This window comes from Phaethon aethereus, assembly GCF_964289735.1.
Source record: "Phaethon aethereus genome assembly, chromosome: 1".
In the NCBI taxonomy this organism is placed as follows: Eukaryota; Metazoa; Chordata; class Aves; order Phaethontiformes; family Phaethontidae; genus Phaethon; species Phaethon aethereus.
The window spans coordinates 56554705-56577132 of NC_138575.1; the positions used below are offsets into that span (position 1 = coordinate 56554705).

The 22428-nt window shown below is 37.6% G+C and overlaps 1 protein-coding gene across 2 annotated transcripts in view; it reads left to right on the forward strand.

Moving 5' to 3' along the window:
* The window catches only part of UBN2 (ubinuclein 2), a gene marked incomplete at its 5' end in the record, with an annotated part of 50012 nt that extends 27948 nt beyond the window's left edge, over window positions 1-22064 (forward strand). For both annotated transcript variants that reach the window (XM_081997473.1, XM_081997472.1), the window contains 12 exons: window positions 94-592; window positions 3866-3936; window positions 4658-4787; window positions 6076-6194; window positions 6838-6951; window positions 8273-8416; window positions 12127-12177; window positions 13527-13569; window positions 14265-15803; window positions 19685-19931; window positions 20705-20794; window positions 21998-22064. In XM_081997473.1, the coding sequence (XP_081853599.1) occupies window positions 94-592; window positions 3866-3936; window positions 4658-4787; window positions 6076-6194; window positions 6838-6951; window positions 8273-8416; window positions 12127-12177; window positions 13527-13569; window positions 14265-15803; window positions 19685-19931; window positions 20705-20794; window positions 21998-22047 (3097 nt within the window). In that variant the 3' untranslated portion in view covers window positions 22048-22064. The remainder of the gene's footprint in view (window positions 1-93; window positions 593-3865; window positions 3937-4657; window positions 4788-6075; window positions 6195-6837; window positions 6952-8272; window positions 8417-12126; window positions 12178-13526; window positions 13570-14264; window positions 15804-19684; window positions 19932-20704; window positions 20795-21997) is intronic.
* Window positions 22065-22428: the final 364 nt, after the last annotated feature.

The window sequence follows — 22428 nt, forward strand, 5'->3', positions numbered from 1 at the left end:
TTTTAATTGTACTAAACTCCCATATTTTTGATAAAGGTTACTGAGGCCTCAAAAGTCACTTGCATTCTAATGAAAGATTTCTTTCCTCTACAGAGTAATGGCCTTAAATTCACACAAGTCTGAAAAGAAGAAAAAGAAATTATATAAAGACTCACTCTCTCTGGCTGCCATGATCCGTAAATTTCAAAAGGAGAAGGAAGCCATGAGGAAGAAGGAATCTAGTCCAAAACCTCCAGTGTCTGTTGCAGCCTCTACCCCTAGTAAAATTCCTTCCTCTTCGCTCAATGCGGGAAATGATATCTCTGACTTGAATCTTAGGATCAGTGATCCTGTCCTCTCCATTTTTGGTAGCACAAATGAACGTGAGCTCCTGCAAGAAGCTGAAAGTGCCCTGGAGATATTGGGAGACATTGACTTTGACAAGTTGCTTGATGGCACTTCTGATGGCAGCCCAGTATCTGAGCTGTCAGGAGAAAATGGAAATGTCACTCAGGCAACCTACACCTCTCAGGTCATGACACCCAAGCAGGTGCCTGCCCTCCCAGAAGGTCTGCCTATGCTACTTGAAAAGCGCATTGGAGACCTTCGAACAGTAAGTATGAATTCACTGGTAAGGGATTGCATTCAAGAATCTGTGAGAATGAGGAAGAATAATTAGGGCCTGACTTGTCCTCCTTGAGTTGCTGGCTGAAACTAAAAAAAAATGCAGAATTGATCTTGATGTCAACTTAATGCCTGTGTTTATACTCAGATGAAAATGGGCACAGAGATGATGCAGGTCAATTGTTAAAACAGTGTTTGTTTCACAGTAGAGACCAGGTTTTCTAAATCTGTGTACAATAACTTGTAATGTTTGCTTGGGTTTTTTCCATAATGGAAATTTCGGTGTTACTTTAAATTGAATTATTAGTTGGTGAAATGGATGGGTGTCATCTTCCTTTGGAGGAGGAAACCTGAAATATGACTTCAGCTTACAAATCAATGTCTTGAATTTTTGGCTTTGTAGCATAAATGCTAACTTGCCAGTTTAAAAGCAAACAGCAGCAACAACCAAAAAACCCACCAAGAAACACCACGCAGGGACAAAAAACAAAACAAAACAAAAACCCCACAAAAACAAAAAACCCACAAACAAACAAAACCCACAAAAAAACGCCACCCACCAAAACCAACCACAAAACTGAATATTTTTCTTTTAGAAGGTTAGAATGGAGTCCAAACTTGTCAATATTAATGTAAAGTGTTAAATCCACACATTACAAACATCCCAATAGCTTATTGAAAGGGATCAGAGCTATTAAGGTGTTACATGCTCCTTACTTCAGTTGTGGATGTTATCTTAAGTTGAGAATGAATTTGTTGTTTTATTGTCTGGATTCTGATATCAAAGCTTTTACTTAGAATAAAGTGCAGCTTTTACTCAGAATAAAGTGCAGCTTTTCCTTTCTCAGAGTAAGTTTTGAAAAAGCCGTTCAAGATACTACCTTTTTGGGGGAAAAAAAAAAAATTTAAAAAGTAGCGGAGCTTGCTTTGCTACAGGTTAGAGTAATGATAAAACATGATATCTATCTTAACTATATGTAAATGTCTTATAGTGTTCTTCGTTAATTTAAAATCTACCAAGCTAAATACAGCCAAAGGGTTAATAATTACTAAAGTGAGAGGGATGAGTTTGTGTACATTTGAATATCCAGGTTGGTTTTGCTATGAATCAACAATAAGCTTCAAGCAAAACTGCAGAAGAACTGCATTAGGCCAAAAGTCAGGAAGTGTTAGTGGCCTGCCCCAAAATCGTGCTGCTTCACTGCATACCGAGCCCCACCCAGTTGGAAGAAAGCTTTAGTTCAGTGATTCTTAGAAAACCTAACTCTTCTGTCTTCTGCTCTTGATCTTGTCTCCTGGAAGTTTGGTGCTGTCTGAGCAGAGCAAGTCTTACCCATACACTTGAGGAATGGAGTGTGATATATCTAGATTAAAAAAAAAAAAAATTTAGAAAGCCACTGGCTAAATAGAATAAAAGCTTCCTGACTTTCTTTTGTAGATTAATGTCTTCTAGTTCCCTTAGTGGGCACTTACGAACTACCATAACAGAAGACAATATTGTACACAAGGAGAAAAGTAATAAAACTTTTTTTTTCTATTATAAAGATAACTGTCAAGGTGGTACAAAAAAAACCTCACACTAGTTCAGTGACAGCGATGCAGTTTTTGAATCTACCAATGTTGCTCTCTTCAAAAGCCAGCAACATTGTCCAGTATAATAGTATAATGCTGAAATTGGCTACTAAGGTCTACCTGGGACCGAAATGTCAAAGCATATCTTTCCTTCCACTTCATATAAACCAGAAGATTATAATAATCCTTATGTTAATTATGCTTAAAGGTACTGGATTTAAGACTTTCAAACTTGTCTTTTTGGTATCCTATCGCTTGTAAACATCTATAACCTTTCTAATTTTTTTTAGCAGGACAAATGCTTCAGTATTCTTAAACAGATAGTACTATCCCCTCAGCAGTTGAATTTACAGTAGAAGGTAGTGAGTGGAATGCAGTCCTTACAGAAACTTTAAAAATTCTGGTATCAATGTTCATGAATGAAGTGGTAAACCATTCAGACAATGTTCCTGTCCAGTGTAGAGTTCACAATGCCAGAAAATATTTTTCTTTCAGACTTAAATGGGTCAGTTACAAATGGCAAGAACAGTAAGTATCTCATAGTAATATAAAGGAATTTTATCAAGTTAATTCTTACATTTATTTGTAGTTTTTAGCTATGATGACAGAAATCACTAAAATTTTTTTTTTAAAGGCAGAATTAGAGACTTTTCATGTATTTGAATATTCAGCCTCATAGCATGTTGGCTGCCTCTAATGTTTGTCAGTCAGTATAATGGTACCACTCTTGCCTACTTTTCTGCATGCATATCCTTTTCTAGCTCCTTTAAATATTTGCTGTCTGGTCCCAGTGACAGAATATTAGATGACAGTAAGCCTCTAGGCTTGACTTCTCTGAATCTGCAGAGTGGATGAACACTAGAGAGAGGATCTTACTGATTTTTGTAGAATGGTCCAGGGAACTGGCTTTCTCCTACAGGCTGTCATTGTTTATGAAAATAAGAATCTAGGTGATAAGAACAAAGATAAAGGGATTCTACGTGGGAATTCCTGCAAGATCAGTAAAAACTTCTAATAAAAGGAAGTATATATAGGAATAAGGCTGTCTTTTTTTTCCCCACCCCAAACAGACTCAGGAAGAGACCAGACAAAAACACTAAAGCGATAGTCTAAAGATGGTGGGAATGCTGGACAGCACCAGAAAAAAGGGATGAGGTATTCCTCTAATATACATAATCCCTTTGTAGAAATTGCAATGAAGGATTGGGATGGATCTAAGAAGGCTGGGAAGTTGTAACTGGGTGAGGCACGTAGCAGGTAGAAAAGGAGCCTTTTATAGATTGAGAGTGGAAATGTATCAATGCTCTTGCCTGCTTGACTTGTTAAGCAATGCTCCTCTTTTTAAAGCAAACAGTGGTAGTGGAATGTTGCTGGTGGTGAGATAATAAAACACCTACATTTTCTTTCTTCATGGTTATTGAAAAGATGAATGAGTTAACATCAGTGGTCCAGGCCGATCCTAAATAGAATGATTATTTGCCCTAGAGCAAAGAGTTTTTATTTGAGTATAATAACAATCCTCACTTCTTTTCTAAACAGCTGAGTATAGTTTGATTTTATTTATTTTTTTCCAAGTAATACTGTTCTCTGGAAAATAAGGATGTGATACAGCTGTAAAAGTAAAGATACAAAAGTTGCTGGGATAAAATGCTCTATGAACTTTTGGATGCTCTTATTGCTGTATTTTCAGGCCGCCAAGATGTTTGATGAAGAAGGCAGGAAGAAGTTTTTCACGCAAGACATGAATAATATTCTGTTGGAGTAAGTGCTTATCTGTACAACCTTCCCTTTTTGGAAAGGGGGTGAAAGGAAAAGTACAGAAGAGGAAATATTATTGAGGTTGTTCCAACAAAGCCCTTAAAAGTCAATGAAGGTAGATCAGTCTAAGCTAGTTATTAGCTAAAGAGATCTATATATGAATACAATTCTTGTCATGACTATCTGTCTGTCTTTATCCAGTGTGAAGTGTTTTGTAGTGCCCTGTGTCCTTGACTTCATGTAAAATTCATGTAAAATTTTAAAAAATTGCCATTACTTCTTCTTGTTCCCCACTTAAACTCAAAACACCTTCAGCTTTCATGAAGGAAAATGCCAGCTTTTTACTCTGTAATCCTTTAAGCAGCTCATATAGAAGGTTCTATGTTAATATTCTAAGAAACAAGAAGTAATCTCTAGAAGACTGTAGCAGTCAAAATTGTTTCAAGGTTGATGTGGAATGGTGGGAGTAAACGAAATTTGAATGACTGTCTTCAACATTGATGGAAAAGTACGTATATGAATGAATGGTTTCTTGCCATTGATTAAGACTTCCTGTTTTCATTAAAAAAGAAAAATATTTTAACTATCTGAAAATGTCCGAAGCTGATATTTTTAGTATGCATAGCTAGAATGTTATGCATACAAAGCTGCTTTAGGTTTTTGTTCAATTGTCATCTTCATCTTGGAGTGCCTCACAGTTGACTGTCTCTTGTTTGTTTGTCAGTATTGAGCTACAGTTACAGGAGATAAATCCTGCCATCCGCAATGGAGTGTACTCTCACCTTGAGGCTTTTGTGCCATGCAATAAGGACACACTGATAAAGCGTCTGAAGAAGTTACACCTCAATGTTCAGGTAATAATGAGGCGATTAGCTCTGGCATGATCAATTATGTAATAGTGATGAGGACAGAATGCAGGAGAGTAGAGCAAAAGCCACACAGTCTCCAATAAAGCAAAAGATTTTGGATCAGTTGCTAGATCAGCTTAAAAGCTTTTTTGCTGTGTACCTGCTATTGTCAGTACTTCAGGAACAAATATTTTAAGTATTTCAGAGCCTTTATTTGAGAATTAAGTGCTTTCGTCTTGAAAACTGGGTACAGGGTACATATCAAAGTAGCAGAACTAGAAAGCCACAATAATCATGGTTATGACAGGCTAAAAAAAATTACTATTGCGTTCACTTTTGTGCCAAGGAAAAAGAAAGGATAGACGGATAATAGATGACCTAGCCTGTACTGTTTGTGCAAATTTGCCTTTGTGGCTAGGTCTTACAAATTCTTTGTCATTTGCAGTTGCTTTTCTCTTAAAGAATATGTTTTCCTATTGAATAAAAAAGTTCTGTGATGTGAAGTATCCTGACCTGATTCTTTAGATGAAATCCAGGACTAAATCTTGCAGAGATCTCAGAACTTGCTATGAATGCAAACAGATTCTTACACTATTTCTAAGCAGTATACATAATAGCACATAATATTCTAGTTCTTATCAATAAACAGTTATGATTAAGTATGTAAAGTCAGAAGATGTAGGAAGAGAATTTAAAGTAATATACTGTATACTTCACTACATGTTTTGGTGTTTGAAGTTCTTTATATTTAGAATTGTCTCCAAATATTTAGTCCTTAACTTTGAGGTACATAAATTACATATAATAATAATCTAATACTCAGATAATCTAATACATACATTTTGTTCATTACCTAGGATGTTTTTATACCACAGAGTTTTTGGAGACTTGATTAATTGGATACTTATTTGCAAGTGTTGAGATACTCATCAGTCAGTTCTTCTTGCTTTTTCCCTCAGGTTTTCTTTCCTTCCCTATTTTGCTTTAAAAGCATTATTTAATGAGTTCATGCCATAACGTTTTGGGATATTCGTGATACGTTTCCTTATCTTTTTTGTTGTTTTTGGTCTCAAGACTTACATGAGTTGTATGAGAAATTTCAAATATGTGCATTTCTATAATGCTGTTGCATGTAGCAGGTTTCAAGTGCCATGTAGGAAATGGCTGTTGCAGCCAGTAGTTAGTACTGGAAATACTGCCTCAGGAGTGAGCATGAAGTAATTTTTGTGAAACTATCTCAAACACTCTCTACACTGCATCTAATAGGACTGCTTTGGTGTTTCTCTTTTCACAGGATGATCGCTTGAGAGAACCACTGCAAAAGCTGAAACTGGCTGTCAGTAACGTCATGCCTGAACAGTTATGCAAGTATCAAGAGGACTGTCAGGCACGCAATCAAGCCAAGAATGCCAAGTAGGTATTTCTGGAGTCTGCGCATGCCCATTCTAGAGTCCAGATAGAAGTCTGTCTCCAAGTTGTTCATTCCCTGAGCTCAGCAAAGTACTCAGCTCCAGTTTACAGGTGTCTGTAAGTTTTGAATTATACAAAGTACTTAGTTTTGTGTAAGTGAGGTTATCACCTGACTAGAAAGAAGTTCCATTAACTGAATGAAATAGGCCTTCAGAGAAAAAAATTATAAACTGTGAGAAGGATACTGTAGATTCTCAAAATGCTGGATTAATGGAGGAGGATGGTGTGTTCAGGTACTTGATATATTTTGTCCTTGCTCATTGTAGTTGTTTCCCTCACAGTTAATTTTAGACTTTGGAGAAGCCTTAATAGATTGATAAGCATCCTGCCATTTTCCCAGTAGAGACACTACACGAAGCTTATAGCCAGTATCATTGATAGCATCCATACAGTGTGTCCTTTTCACCTGTCTCTAAGGACCATGAAGGAGAGGAAGATGAACTGTTTATCCTTTCAGGAAGGGTAAAATGACAATCTGAAGACAGGTCTCCCCCCCCGCCCCCCCCAACATCTAAAATGACACTCCTTTCTCAAGGAAGACTTTGTCAGTGTTGTATACCTATAAAAACAATTGTTCTAACTGTAGGTTGCAAGCAGAAGATGAACGAGAGAAAAATGGATCGGAGGAAGATGATGATGAGAAACCTGGAAAGAGGGTTGTGGGACCCAGGAAGAAGTTTCACTGGGATGACACAGTGAGGTGAGACAAAACTTTCCACCAGTAATTTTCACTGACTTCATACAGGCATCTCCAAGGGGATGCTTTTACATCATACTGTTTAATAAATAATTGTTCTCAGAAGTTTTGGAGAGTGTTGGGGCTAAATAGGCAAGCTAGAATGCTGCAATGGTAAAACACCCTTCCTTTAACTTGAAAGGCAAGATCATCCTATGTCCAACCCTTTTTTTCACTGCTTATCTGCTTTATCAAAATACATGAGAATTTTCCTGGTCCTAGGTCTTGAGCTTCTTTAAGCAAAGAATAGAGGTGTAAGCAGAGTTATACCTCCTTCCCACCATTCTAGGAGTGGGTCACAAAACACTGTTACCCAATGAGCGGTAAAGATTTTTGCCACAATAGGGCAGGCCACCAAAATTAGTGATGCTGGTTTGGCAAGCCAGCATCCAGAATGCATGAATCTTAACCCCTCCCATCCCCTCTAAACACAAATACTATGTTATCCCTCGAGAGCAACACAGATTCTTGTCTGAAATGATGAATTCTCACTGTTCTGTGTCCTAGAATAGATTTTACTGAAAGCTGAGATTTACTGTTATTTAAATAATTGCAATAGACTTTTAAAGCAGTGGATCCTTCTAAACTAGTGATTTCCCATGCAAGATCTAAGCTAATTTTAGTACAAGTATACATATTATTAAAAGGGGATGGTGCATTTCTCACGCTGAGTCTTTTTAGTATGTTAAGACAACAGGGAAGCAAACTTCTTGGAATGTATAGCTTGGACTGACCTGGAGAGGGCCGTACTTAAGGAAGAGATATTTAAATCTGTTGGTGTTTTCATTCAAGAGGCTCTGAAAGACAAATGTTACTTAACTGTGTGCATTTCTATATTTTTATAAAGGACAGAAAAAGACAACATCCCTGTCAGAAAGAATCTTCTGTTGAAATATTCAGTGTAGAATGGATTTCACTTCCTTTCAGACATTCCTCATCTTGAATGAGATAGAGGTCACTGTGAGCAAAGTGGGAGGAGATGTTTGAGCTACAAGGAAACCACAAAGAACATGTAAAACCAATTACAAAATTATAGTAAGGATGAAAAAAAAGAGCCATGTGGTCTATTGGAAATGGAGAAGTGTCAGTGGCAGATCATACCAGTTGTAGTAGCAAACTTGTACAGTGGCAAACATCCAAAAAATGCAATTGGAACTGAGCTTGTCTTACAACTGGTAGTGGACAGCAGCTGTACAGCATCAGTGCTTCCATTTCTCAGCCTTTTTCTGCTGAGCATTTCAAAGGATAGTTTCTTTCAATATATTTATTGTGTTTCTTTCTGCAGGTCTCTGTTGTGTAATCTGGTCAAGATCAAGCTGGGATGCTATGAGCTAGAGCCAAATAGAAGTCAGTCTGCTGAAGATTACCTCAAAACCTTTATGGAAACAGAAGTGAAACCACTTTGGCCTAAAGGCTGGATGCAGGCAAGGTAAGATAACTGCTTTATATATCTATTAATTTTGGTGTTAACTATTTCTTGGATATTATTTGTTGTCATACATTTGGCTCAGCCATGTGCTATTAATATTGGTTAAAACTTTACCATATGTCAGTGGAGCTAGAATATTTTAGAAGAACGGATGTTTTTCAGAAGTTAATTTTCTGTCTTGTTTGCAAGCCTGAGAGCTAAAAACCTTCTGTTTTCCTTGGAGAATTAGGTGCTTTTGTTATCTGCTGGAGGCTGAATTTCCTTAAGTTCACAACACAGTGTGTGATGCTTCGTTTAAGGGGAAAGTGTGAGGCAGGAGGTAACTGCTTGGGAAGTTCTTTCTGTGATACAGGAAGTGATAGTGATACAGAAAGCAGTTTTGCCTATGTGTTGGAAGCAGTCTGATAATGCAGTGTGGCATAGACTTTAAAATTATAAGCTGGAACTTCAACACCAGAGTTCACAAAACACTGAGGTTTGTGTTCTTTATTTCCTGCATGCAATTGGGATGCTCTGTGATTTTGCAGTTAAAAATACACCAGTTGCTTAATGAAAACTTACACTTGCTTCCTACTGACTTATTAAGAGGAAATGACTGCACAAAGGGGGGAAAATAAAATGAACACAATAGTAATCATTTTGAAAACTTTGTCAAATTTGTATTTCACACACTTTGAAGTGTTAGAAGAGAAGCAAATATAGATGACGTGAGTTCTTTCCTTCTGTAGCACCCACTGAAAAAGACAATTTCCCATCAAGTCTTGTCCTAACTGTAAAAGCTAAGTGATACAATACTAATCAATTTGCTCAAGCATATCTTGATTGTAGATTAGTCAAATTTGTAAAAATAACTGTACTGAGATATTTCCTAGAATAGTCAGTGTAGAAAATGAGGATATAAGCTGCTTGTGAAATAGTAATGAAAGGAACAAATAAAGTTTCACACTTCTTGGCATACAGCTGATCTATTTCTGTTCAAGGAATGCTGACGAGTAAGATGATTATGAAGATTTTATTGAAGTAGATGAGACAAGGGATCCCAGTTTAGCTTAAGAACAGATACGGGCATCCCCGATAGTGGCGAAATAGTCAAGTGGTAGTGTGAGGTCATCCAAGAATGTATAGAAGTAAAGCACGTTAAAATTTTTTATTTGAAAACCATATAATGTATATGGTTCTCTCCTTTCCATATAAGTGTGCTGAAAATTTCCATAAGCTTTTAAACCATCTATAAAAGTGATTTCATCAAAAAAGACAAACAAAACCAACCAAACAAACCCCCAAAGCAACCCCTCCTCCCAAAAAACCCAAACAAACAAAACCCACCAACAAACCCAGACCCCAATGTTTGGGGGTATGCCTGATCATAACTTTCTCTTGACCAGTAAGGCTTCATTTACCAACTAGGCAGTTTTGGTACCATAATGATTTACAAATTATCCTGTATTTATGGGCAGGTGCTTCCCTGCTTTCTGTTTAGGAAGTGGTGCATTGTAATTTGTAGGCAAAAAGTTATGCATGGAAAGAGGAAGAGCAAGTATTTCCTGGAATCTGACAGTGGTAACTCCTAATATAGCACATGTTATTCATATGCTGGATGCTTGTCATCTTTGGATGTTAGGGTAGGGATTATCATGCTGAAGGCTTATAATTTTTTACCTTTATATGTGGCCTCAAGTGAGAAGGAGCTATGTAAACTGGAAAAAAACCTGGGCATTTAATGTTAAAAATGGCCTACTGACTATATTTCATAAAGAATTCATACTGATGAAAGTAGGTCTATTGTACCAGAACTTTGTGGGTTCAGCCTAGTGGAAAAATTTCTTGATCTTTCAAAGTTAACTGTATGTAATGTTCTTCATAGCTTAGTATAGAAGCATGAGGTAAGGTATTGATCATAACTTTAAACTGCACCTCATTTGCTTGTCTATGTGTATTACAACTACCTTTGTCACGTGAATTTTCTGTGTTTCTGCCCCAGGAAGTTGTCTTATTAATATTCATGGCTTTAGAGAAATATTTCTTGTCCTAAGGGATCCCAAAGCCTTTTCAAATAATTTAACCCACTTTTTTGTAACTGGGTTGCATACTAATTCCATGTGTGTCTGAGAAAAGCCTGCAACTAAATATGTGTATGTTCAAAAAAGAAGTGTAAGGAAAGGAAGTCTGTTTCCTTTAATTCCAAGACTTTCGTCATCTTTGGAGGTGGTTACGCAAGTAGGCTTGCAGCACGCCTATCTTGCATAGGTCAGGCAGCACGCTTCACTTGAAAACATGATCAGAGAGAAAAAATCTCATACTGATCTCTCTCATCACCTCTTTAATCTAAATACATGTATGGAATGGAGGGTTTATTTTCCAAGCATGTTCTTGCTTTGCAACATGTACTGCATTGTCCTTTCTTTGTACCATATCTTTGACTTCTGTTGCTGTAGTAGTTATGCTTTTGTCTTCAACATTTAAGGATGATACTACAAATTACTGGGGCCTGGGATTAATTTGGGATTTTCATTCCCAAATGAAAAAGCTTAAGGAATAGATAAAGCACCAGGAAGGAGGTGGGGTGGAAAATACTCTGGAGAAGCTGGGTAGGTCAGAAAGTGGCACACTGAATTTTTAATGAGGAATGTTCCTTTTGCTCCATGATGTTCTTCATAGGCATTCAGTAGTCTCCAATGGGAAGTAATGTAATACAGATTTGGAGGTTGGTATGGTGAAGAAAACGTTAAAATGGAGCTGAAAGTGGAATATGAGAAGTAAGGCATTGGAACTGTAGCGAGAGGATGTCAATGTTTTCTTACCAGATTACATGAGATTTGTGGATACTTGAATTTTTTGTAACTATTGCAGCTCTACAGGATGTGTTATCCGTGGTGAAAAGTCCTTGTTTAGACAGCTGTTCATGATGTGATCAGTGTTAGTGTGATGGCAGTGGTGTAAGAAAATCTTGTCTGTTCTAGTTTGCCTGTCTGGAAACAGGGAAGGTGACCAGGTTTTCATAATTGTTTATAGCTGCATTTGGGTAGCATGTAATACAGATACAGGTCAGGAATTGTTTTAACTTCCCAGTTGTCAGCTCAGGAGTTGATAACATGGAAATAAAAGCATGCGCAGAGTTGAGACTTGTCATACCAACTCTTGCCATTCATTGGCTTTGTAGTAAAATGTATGTGTAAGTCCAGTGTAATTGAAGTCACAAAAGTGGTACACAATGACCTATACAAAATGCTGAAGAAAAGCGTGGCTACTGTATTCTGACTTTTTTCCTCTGTGCTTCAAAAAAAGCATGAAAAAAACCCAACCCCACAACACAACAGACTAATCACAAAACCCAGTCCTATGATCGATGTGTGGACATGTGGTATGAAGAGTTTACAACAATACTTAATTTGATATTAAAAATATTTCATTAGCCTTTGAGGAGAAAGTTCAAAATGAGGTAATATTCCATTATGTTGACTTCTGCCCGGCCATTTAATGAGGTATTCTGAATGTAAACTTGAAATTTTGGGGCGTTTTAGCATTCTTCTGTTTATGGATGCCTGTAAGTGCATCATGATAGCAATGCAGACAAACTACCTGCTAGCTACATTGGGAGCAGATAATCAAAGAGTTATTCTGAAAATTCAAGGATACGTGAGTATTTGGTGGTCATATGCTGATTATCCCTGTAGAATCACCCTATGTTTCTTTTCTTGCTGCTCTTTTAGGATGCTTTTTAAAGAAAGCCGAAGTGTTCACAATCACCTCACTTCTGCTCCGTGAGTATAATATTGACAACTTAATATTATCTTTAGGTTATTCATAGGATCTTTTCCTGTCTTCATGCTACCTTTTTTGTACAGAGGAGAGGAAGGGAAGATATTTTGGGATTTGTTTGAAAATATTTATAATTTTTTTTATGCTTTAATTTAGACACATACCTATAATGCTCTTGTGGCATTGTATTTTAACTCAGTTGTTACGTGGTTAGATAACTCCAATAGATAGTCATTGTTGGATTAACATCTTTTAGTCAAGGTATTTTAAAGCACTATACCTAAATTTTGCTGTGCAGCGTATTAAAATGAACTCAGACTGCAGTACTTTCTGCTGTCTTCTTTTCATCATAAATATTTCTGTAACCACAGAAGGCTGTGTATCTTAGCAGCATTTTACCTTCTTGATTTTCAGACAATGCTGTGTCCCTCTCGGGATCATCCCTCATTCAGCCAGAATTCAAATAAACATTATAACTTTGAATAACACCCAAATAATATTTATCATCTTTGTGATAAATATGATTAATATAGGATATTTTTCTACATAATAGCAAAACTGAGTCATGGTCCACCTGCAGTAAGGTCTTTTTTTTTAACCAGACATATTCCTAGTTGATTAGGAAAGGAGAATAAATGACCTATAAGATGTAAATCTGTTGATCATCTTGAAGAAATAGAAATGAGAAAAGATGTGAAGTGCTTAACTTCTAAGTTGAAGCTGATGACTGATAATTCTTAATGCTGTCCTTGCATAACTGCAGTTGGTGCTATGGCATTCACTTACATTGCAAAAGAACCTGGAAGTTTGCAACAAACAGAAGTTAGATAGAACTGTTTCACAGTTGATAAGCAACAGAACACTTTTTTGGGGGACAAAAAAAATGCAACTGCTTATGTGGTTTGAAATATAAATGAAATCACAAAGTGTACTCCTCTGACAGAAACATCAACATGAAGTGAAATTGCATAACTGTTATAGGGGACTTCAGTTTAGAAAAAGATCTACTAAGTAGACGAACTCTTTAAGATTATAAGAGGCTTGAAATTACTCCATATTTTGAAATTTCTTTAAATCAGGAAAGTAAAACATAGCTGTCCTGACATACCAGCAATTCAGTGAATTTTGTATCCAATTTGCTTAGAGATACATGACAAAAAATGGATTAAAAGTGTGCTTGTTCTCCCTGCCTTTTTTAACCCATTTTCTATTTCGAGAATGCTTTCTTCTGAAAGCTGAACTCTAGTAGTCATCCTTGTAGTTTACTAGGATATAATCAAGGTAATAGTTAAAACTAAAATTACATGCCTTTCTTTTCTCTTCTGATGTTCATGTATCTCCTCTGCTTTAGGGCAAAGAAGAAGGTGATTCTGGCACCTAAACCCAAAGTGAAGGTAAATCCCTATTTAGATATTTAAATTTTATACAACTATTTGATACAACCTGTTTCCTGCCTCTGCTCCGGAAGAATTCTGGCAGAAGGGTTCCATCAGGAGATGCTATAAGAGCTTATTGACGTGGTGGTGTATTAATTAAAAGAAAGTAATACAAAAGACTGCTGTCTTTTAAGCTATATTAGTTTTTTTGAAAATTGACTATGAGGAGGTGCTAGTTTCAGTTACGAAGAGGTACTAGTTTCAGTAAAGTTTCACATTTTTAATGTGTGCTTTGTGTTTATTTTCAGCTTGTATTCAATTTGGCAACACTGGAAAAATGTGTGGTTGGGAGGATAACATAGTAAGTTGATAGAGGTTATCATTAGACACGACTAGCTGTTGTCTTAGTTCAGTTCCAGTTTTACCTAGCAATCAGATTAGCTATCCTGTTCTTCACAGCATTGATTATTCTTAACTGTATGGGGCACTTTTTAGTTATGTGGAACAGCAGCACTACGTTTTTAAATACAAATATTGAATTAGCACATGGGACTCCCAGCAGCTAGATATCATAGGTATCTTAATATGAAAATTTCAATAATAGGTCTTCGGTTCACCTGAATTTACAGAATAGTAGTATTACACTAAAGAACACTTTAGATCTACTCCAGAAAGGCTATTAAACGTGTCTTTTCTTATCTTTTCATTCTCAGGACTCCAGTCCAAAGAAAGAACAGAAAACTTGTATGTCTTCAGTCAATTCAAGTTGTGCTACTGTACTGAGTTCCAGCACACCTGTCTGCACCCCAGCCAGCTCTAGCTGCACACCAGCTCCAGAGACTATCTGCTTGGATGACTCGCTGGATGAAGACCTCTCTTTCCACCCACCCTCACTGGACTCTATTTCTGATGCTCTGGCAGTTATCAATAATGGTGCCAAGGGATCACCTCTTGGGTGTGCTATAGAGACACCAACATCCAGACCTCGCCCTGGGCTGAGGGAAGAGAAACTTGCAAGCATTATGAGTAAGTTGCCCCTGGCAACCTCAAAGAAAGTAGAGCCCACTCAAACACCCCATTCATCAAGTCTTATTGCTGGTCACACAGGGCCAGTACCAAAGAAACCCCAGGACCTAGTTCACACTGGTATCTCTTCAGGCCTTATTGCTGGATCTTCAATTCAAAATCCTAAGGTTTCCTTAGAGCCTTTGCCAGCCAAACTACTTCAGCAAGGACTACAGAGGTCAAGCCAGATCCAAGCTGCTTCCTCTTCTTCGCAGACTCATGTTTCTTCCTCTAAGACCCAAGCAGCTATTTCCACCTCTTCTCAAAGAACCAAGGATGCTAATATCTTGGTATCATCTTCTGAGGCTCAAGGTGGTTCTTCCTCAACATCACAAGTGACAAAGGTGCACCAGCATTCAGCTGTACAGCAGAAATATGTATCTCCTTTACAAGCAACTATTAGTAAATCACAGACCAATCCAGTGGTGAAACTGAGTAGTAATCCCAAGCTGTCTTGTTCATCATCAGTCATTAAGGCTCAAGATAAGTCTGTAGTATATCGCCTGCCTTTGTCTAATCCCTCATCTGGAAGTGGCGCTCAAGTGTCTCACCCACTGGTTTCTCGGACAACATCCAGCACCTCTACCTCTAGTAACTATTTAGCCAAGGCTATGGTGTCACAAGTTTCTTCCCAGGGTTTCAAGCCTCCCTTCTCCATGGCTGCCTCTCCCAAACCTGCTGCCTCTCCCAAACCCAATGCATCTAAGCCCTCTGTGACACCCAAGCCCAATGCATCACCTAAATTTTCATCCAAGTCCACCTCATCCCCCAGGCCTGCAACAACACCCAGTTCTTCCAGTTCAAGTGCACTAGTTTCCCAGAGTAGTCACTCCAGCAACAACCCCCTTCATAAACAGACCAGTGGTGTAAATATCAGCAGGCAGTCTCCCACAATGAATTTGCTGCCCTCTAATCGCACCTCAGGCCTTCAGCCTGCAAAGAACCCTCAGGCTTCTTCAAAATTGCCCAACTCTTCTCCTTCTGGAACTGTTGGTAAAAATAATTTGGGTGGAGTTGGAATGAATGTACCTGCCAGCAGAGGCAGTAACCTTAACTCAAGTGGAGCTAGTAGGACTAGTCTGTCTGGGGGAGCAGGAAGTGGAACACAGGGTGCTACTAAACAATTGTCAACTCCACACAGACCATCTTCTGCCTCAGGGTCTCCAGTTGTAGCAGCCAGTGTGCAGGTATGCATCTAACAAGTTTACATTTAAACCTTACAAAAGAAGTGTGATAAATATTAATGTAAACATTCTTCATTACAATATCTTGATTTGAAGATGGGTCATAAATGCAAAGTTTACACTTTACTAAGCATAAATGCCAATACTGATAAAACTATTTCACAGTAGTGAATAGGCATTTCCAGCTGATGTGAAATGTGAAGATCAGTGTGGAATGAACCCTCACTGTAAAATGTTGGTTGGTCTGTACTGTGGAACAGAAATCACTTTTATTTTCTTTTTTGAAGACCACTAGGAAAGGTAAGCTTTGTGTGGCCATATTTTCAGGGGATGCAGTATTGTCTTGTACTACTGGATTTGTGTATTCTTGCATATTTACTTATTTGTAATGATGATGGTCATATGAAAAGATGTCTTGGTACATTTTTGCCAAGCTTCATGATTAACTTGCAAAACTAGAGTTCACCTCTTTGCAGCTTGAGTATAATGCAAGACTTGTATTTAAAATTAACACTTCTAAGGGCTTTTCATTAGTATTAGTGATTAAATAGGCATTTCATTTTGTAGGATCTATCCGAATGAGACACCTCATTAGTATATAAATATCCTAGAAATTGTTTGAGAGAGAGTTTATGCAGAACTTTATCACTGAAGATAAAACAAGTCATACAAAGAACAACAATATTTTTAAAATATTTGCTAATACTTATGCAAAAATATTATTTACCCAGAAGACAACCTGCTTTCTCAAGTTGTGCGTTCTTCTTACTGGAAATTAATTACTGAGATGATTTGAGGTTTTCCCCTCTCTTTATTGCTCTCTGTTCTGAAGTCTTCACTGCTTAAGTAAAGTTACAAAAAGCAATATCACTGTAAATCAGAGTCTTGGTGTACAGCAAATGGAAAAGCTTTGTATGTTTCTGAACAATGTACATAACTACTGCATGGTAGTGATGTATACTCAGCTTTTAGCAACAGTTTATAATTTAGCTTGCTGTCAAATTTTTCTTAATGCAGCTGAATAACAGGAGGAAGATGATTTTTACATGACATTGCTATGGTCTTTCATCCTATTGTACTTTAGGTGTTGCAGTAAACAAGAGATGACTGGCAGGCTCTGACACAGCCTTCTCATTATTTTGGGTACTTTGAATGAAAAAAACACAACCCATATGCTGTGTAAGGGCCGCTGGGGTACTACATAGGGCCTAGAGAAGAGTTGAGCCAGATATGGTGCAGTTTGGGTACTCTGGAAGGTGCCTGGAGGAGCCAAAAAAGGCTACGGTGAACGGACTGGGAACAGAGTTGTGTTTTCCTGGTGCAGTCAACAGAATCCAGTGGACACAGCTGCTGTGATACAGAAGAAAATGTGAAATGGGTGTGGTAGTGTTTAAAGATGACAGACAAGGGAAATAAGTAGTGTTGTGTTGGATAATAAGATGAATTTTGGCAAACCTTCCTGTGGTTAAAGGCAAGTAATTTTTTTTTAGAAACACTGATCACCTGGGGTATGAAATGCATTTTGGCAGACAGTGATGTTGAAGAGGACTGGAGGGGTGTGGTGGATAATCACGTAACTTGAGTGCATACTGTAATACAACAAAATAAGGTGTGTTAGTATATAGAAGGGGGAGATCAGCTAGAAGTACTGAGCAACATATGGTATCACTAAAGTAATTATTGTGACTTTACATGTGGGGGAATGGTGCAAGGAAGATAAACCATGGAATAAGGCTGTTGCTACTGTGCAGACTGAGGCTTAGTCAGTGGGGTATGTTCAAAAGAAGATTAGAATCAAATTACCTCCTAGTCCAAGTACACTGAAGGGGAAGAGATTTGTGATGAGGCCTTTATTTAGCCTTAAAGATCTAATGGCTGGCTGCTGAACTTAAATTCCAGACTAGTTGTTAGGTACAATGTACTAAGGAGTTACTTACTCTTAAAACTTTGTGTAAGACTGAAAGTGAATCTCCTTTCTGTAACAGGTTTAGGGATTTAATTCATCTCTGAGATGCTAGTAATCAGTCAGAAGATGAGAATGGTACCAGAATTGTTCACTAGAATATCCTGGTCTGCTTACCTTGAAGATCAGACTAGATGATTTCATGTGATGTTCCTAACTAGGAAAAGTTTCCAAGAAGTGTTTCCCTCCTTTCCCCTTTTGATTGACACAGTTATTTGCCAGAGTATAAGCTTGTACCTGCTGTAGCTCCACAGAAATTTTACTCTGGAATACAGTTAACATCTTAAGAACACAAAGCCAAAGTAATCTAAAATTCAGCACTACTGTTTGTGATTTCCTTAAAAAGGTCTACCTACCATTAGTACTCTTGAGCAGAATCTGGCTTAGACTTGTAAGGATCTTAAACACTCAGATTTACATGACCAAGATGAACCCTTTTATGAAGGGTTATGTCACCTTTATCATAGGTGAGACAAATAGAAATATTTGAACTGCACTCTTCTAGGGCATTCTCTGTAGCTCTTTCCATCACTGAACTCTCTCTCTTTTTGAGAAAGTAAACAAGGTCTTGGCAGAGCACATTAGAGCTGCTTTCTGTTTCAGGCATTTTTACAAATCCACAATTGCAGGAGATTGCTATGTGGCTTTTATTTTGTTGCATAGTAAAGATTACACAGACAGTGAATGGTTGTCATTTTTTGTACATGGGCTTATTGTGAAATTTGTGCTTTTAAAGGCAAAAGAGAAAAATCATGTATGTTGAAGTTTTTAATCCATGTTTTTTCAGCTTGTGGGATGGAATACGTCTTAGAAGCTGTCGCTCTTATGACGACCAATACAAACACATAGCATCTGTAGTTGTTTACACTTAGAGAATTACTGTTTTAAAATTTCATGTTTTCTTGTAAGCAGCAACTTAACCTTTCTTTAGCTGCTTTCCATCACTTCGCTGTTTCTGTAAGTTGGTATTACAGAACTCAAGGAGATTTCACTTTCATTTTAAGGTCATATATTCATTAAACGAGTCCAAGTTTTGGTTAAGGCTTATTTGTCTAAATGCACAGGTTTGAAGTCTTGTTCAGTCTTTTTAGCTCAAATGCCCAAAATATTGAATCTGATTCAAAATCCTTTCAATACTGATTGTTTTGTAGTAGATCATTAGAGAATTAGCATATAAAATTACTATATGCATAGTGAAGGAAAGATTGTTAAACAAGGATAAGCTGTCTTAATGTTAGAGGAATTAGTGTGATGTGGGAACTGTTGTAGCTAAAACGTTCCTGGCTAATCTTGCATTTTAATTTTTAAACTAAGTTAATTTAACTTCATTGTGACATGTAGAGTGGTGAGGTTATTTTCCTTTGCCTTTTGCTTCATACACATCTATACATGTATATATGTATGTGTGCATTTTGATAATCTGACTTCTCTTGAAGTGGGGGAGTTCTTATGTATGAATCTTGATTTTTCAGAAATCATTGCTTCCAAGCAACCTCTTTAGAAATAAAGTTAGTATTCTGTTAAGACCCAGATTTGGAGAGGGGAGAGTAGTACTGTCCTTCTAAAGAACTTCAGATCTACGTGTGATAATTTCGTATTATCAACCTAGTAGAAGATGTTGCATCACATTCTGACCTTACACCCCGTGCATAATTAGAAAGGAGGTAGAGGAAATTACCTGCACGGCTGATAAGAAAAACGTGAGATGAACCATACTGTCATGCCCGAATCTGAGATATAATTGTGCTTGCTTAGCAGATGAACAGTGGGAAGACCTCCTAGGTGGATAAGTGGGTATTTATTAATAGTTTAATACACTTCTTAATAGAGCCTTACTTAACAGAAAATAGAAGATTCTTATCTCCTTAAAGGATACAATTTAAAACTTTGAAATCTTGAAGTACTCCTCTTCTTTGTACAGTCGACAGCAGGAGCATCATTACTGGCTAACGCCTCACCTCTGACTCTCATGGCATCACCCCTGTCTGTAACCAGTCAGAACGTGACGTCTGCACCATTAACTCCTTTTGGGATGCTGGGTGGCCTTGTTCCTGTGACCGTGCCCTTCCAGTTTCCCTTGGAGCTGCTTGGCTTTGGGACGGACACAGCTGGAGTGACAACCACCTCGGGATCTACCTCAGCGGCTTTCCACCACAGCCTAACTCAGAGTGAGTGGAATTAGTTATCACATTGTTCTATAAGGAAGGATGAAAATGGAAATTAAGAAGGAAAGCAGTAAATTTCTGAGAAACTTAAAATTTGGTTCATGAAAATCCCTAAAGGAGAGTAAATGTGGTTTTTCCCTAGTAAAAATTTATGTAATTATCTAAATGCTACAAATCACCTTTGATAAGCTTAACTTCATTGTTAGATTCACAGTATATACTTAGTTTTGAACATGCGTTTGGGGGTTAACTTTTAATCCCTTATCTTTAGAAAGCAGTATAGCTTAAGAGTCTCCAAATGCCACAATACAAATAAGAGACTTAATATGGTGATTCCTTAAAATATCCTTAGCTCACTAATGGCTTACACTCTCAGATACCAAACAGCTCTCTTATGAGGAAATGTCAACCAAGATGGCATTTAGTTTTCTCTGATTGCTTGAAAAGAAATTCTTTAGGCTTTTAACCTGTATCAATTTTTGGTCCTTCTGCCAAAGCAAATGGTATGAAGAGTTGCATCCCAATAGTGAGGCATGGTCCTTGCTCTGACTTCTGATCAACCATAACGAAATAGGTCTGTGTCTGTTGACTTATTCCAGCCATCAGAATGCTATCAGGTACTTAGTTTTTGTTGTTGAGATACATCTTCAGAAATCTGTGCAAATTAGCATGCTACTATAGCTACACTATAAAGATAAAAACTTTGTATTTCACAAAGGCTGCCTCTGTCCTTAGCATTTGTTTTTCTTTCTTACTCTCCTTTTTTTTTTCCCCAGACTTACTGAAGGGTTTACAGCCAGGTGCTCAGCATGCAGCAACGCTGTCTCACTCACCTCTGCCTGCTCACTTGCAGCAAGCTTACACAGGTAAAGACACTGTATTTTTCTTATTACTTGTTTTTAACTTAAAAGTCAGATTTCTGCCCTAGACTGAAATAAAACATACACCAGAATTGAAATTGGTTTAGAGAAGACAGCACATGAAGACAAGCTTTGGTGGGAGCGGGTAGTGTACATTCTGTCACAGCAGTCTTTTTTAGAACCTGAACATGTTTTTCTACATGTTTTCAACTTCAGGAACAAAAAAAGTTCAAAGATTTCAATAATACTTTATTGTAGCAGTTCTAGAAACCTAAGTGTACAAATTCAATTGGTGGGGAAAAAAGCAATACTACTGACTAGATGCTAATGTGATTGTTTACAGGCTGTGTAAAGTCTGTATTGGTGAGATTGTTTTTTCCACTCAACTTTAATTTCTCCTTTGGAGGAGAAACCGACCTTCCAGCTAGAAGCTTCTTCATGTTTTCTTGTAAGAGTGTTTAAATATGTGAACATTGTGATGGTTTCCTAATGGAAGATCTGCCTTCCCTGGGAATTCTATCCTTGATAAGAGCTGCACATTTTAATTGAGAAGAGAAGCTTGAAGTAGAACATCTCCTTTTTCTGTTTGTAAGGCTTAGAGCTGAAAAACTATCACAACGCTTTAGAAGGTGCAGTTTATAGTGTACTCCCTTCTTTGCCACCCATAGGGTTTTTGTTTTTGACAAGAGAAGGAACAGAAAGGGTGGCAGTGTCTTGGTGGGAGTTCTTCATTCTGTTCTCAGAATCTTCAGCATGGAAAAAAAATGGGCAGTGTTGCTCTAAGAGGCTATGAAAACAAACTAGTTGGCTATATTTGGTATAACCTTAATTTTTGTCACAGTGAGTGCCATGGGTTGAATACTAAAAATGCTTTATCACAATGTAAAGGCTTATAAAGAAAGGCTTGATTTTTAATTTTTTTTTCAGTATCCCAAGTTGCAACTTAATCTTTGATATGAAGCATGGTATCATTTGGTATGAAGCATGGTATCATTTGGTATGAAGCCTGATACCTTAGGTAATAGTGCTATTTCTAATAAACGAACTACAGAGAAGATGCAAAGTCTTCCATCCTATAAAAATAGCGTACATTTTGGTGATGCTAAAGCTGAACATGCCAAATTCCTGTCTCTCTTGCTGTAAGTTAGAAGAATAAAATTTCACTCATGCTTTTATTCTTCCCTTTCTTTTCCTGTCTCAAAACTACAGATGGAGGCCAAAGTAAAGGGGACACTAAGTTACAGCGGAAAAACCAGTGACTTCTGGACAAGCAAGGGAGCTGAAGCAGTTCTGGTTGGCTGACAGAATCTGCCCAGTTGGGAAAGTGCTTATTGTCACAGGGCTGCTGTTTCTGTCGATGTTTACATATTCTGATCCCAAGCACTGTGGTGAGAGGAAGAAGAAAAAGAAAACAATACTTGATCAAAGAGAGAAGGAAAGGGAGGACTGGTCCTCCTGGTCATGCAGACTGGTCATAGTTTGATCTTGCCTAAAGAAACAAGCTTTTTTATCTGCTCTGATTGGCTTTTAAAAGAAATTGATCGTCAAACCCACAGCAGCACAAACATGTTTTTTTCTGGGTGATGTCCAATGAAGACTTTAAAGCAAGAGAGGAGCTAGAATAGGTTTCTCCATCCATT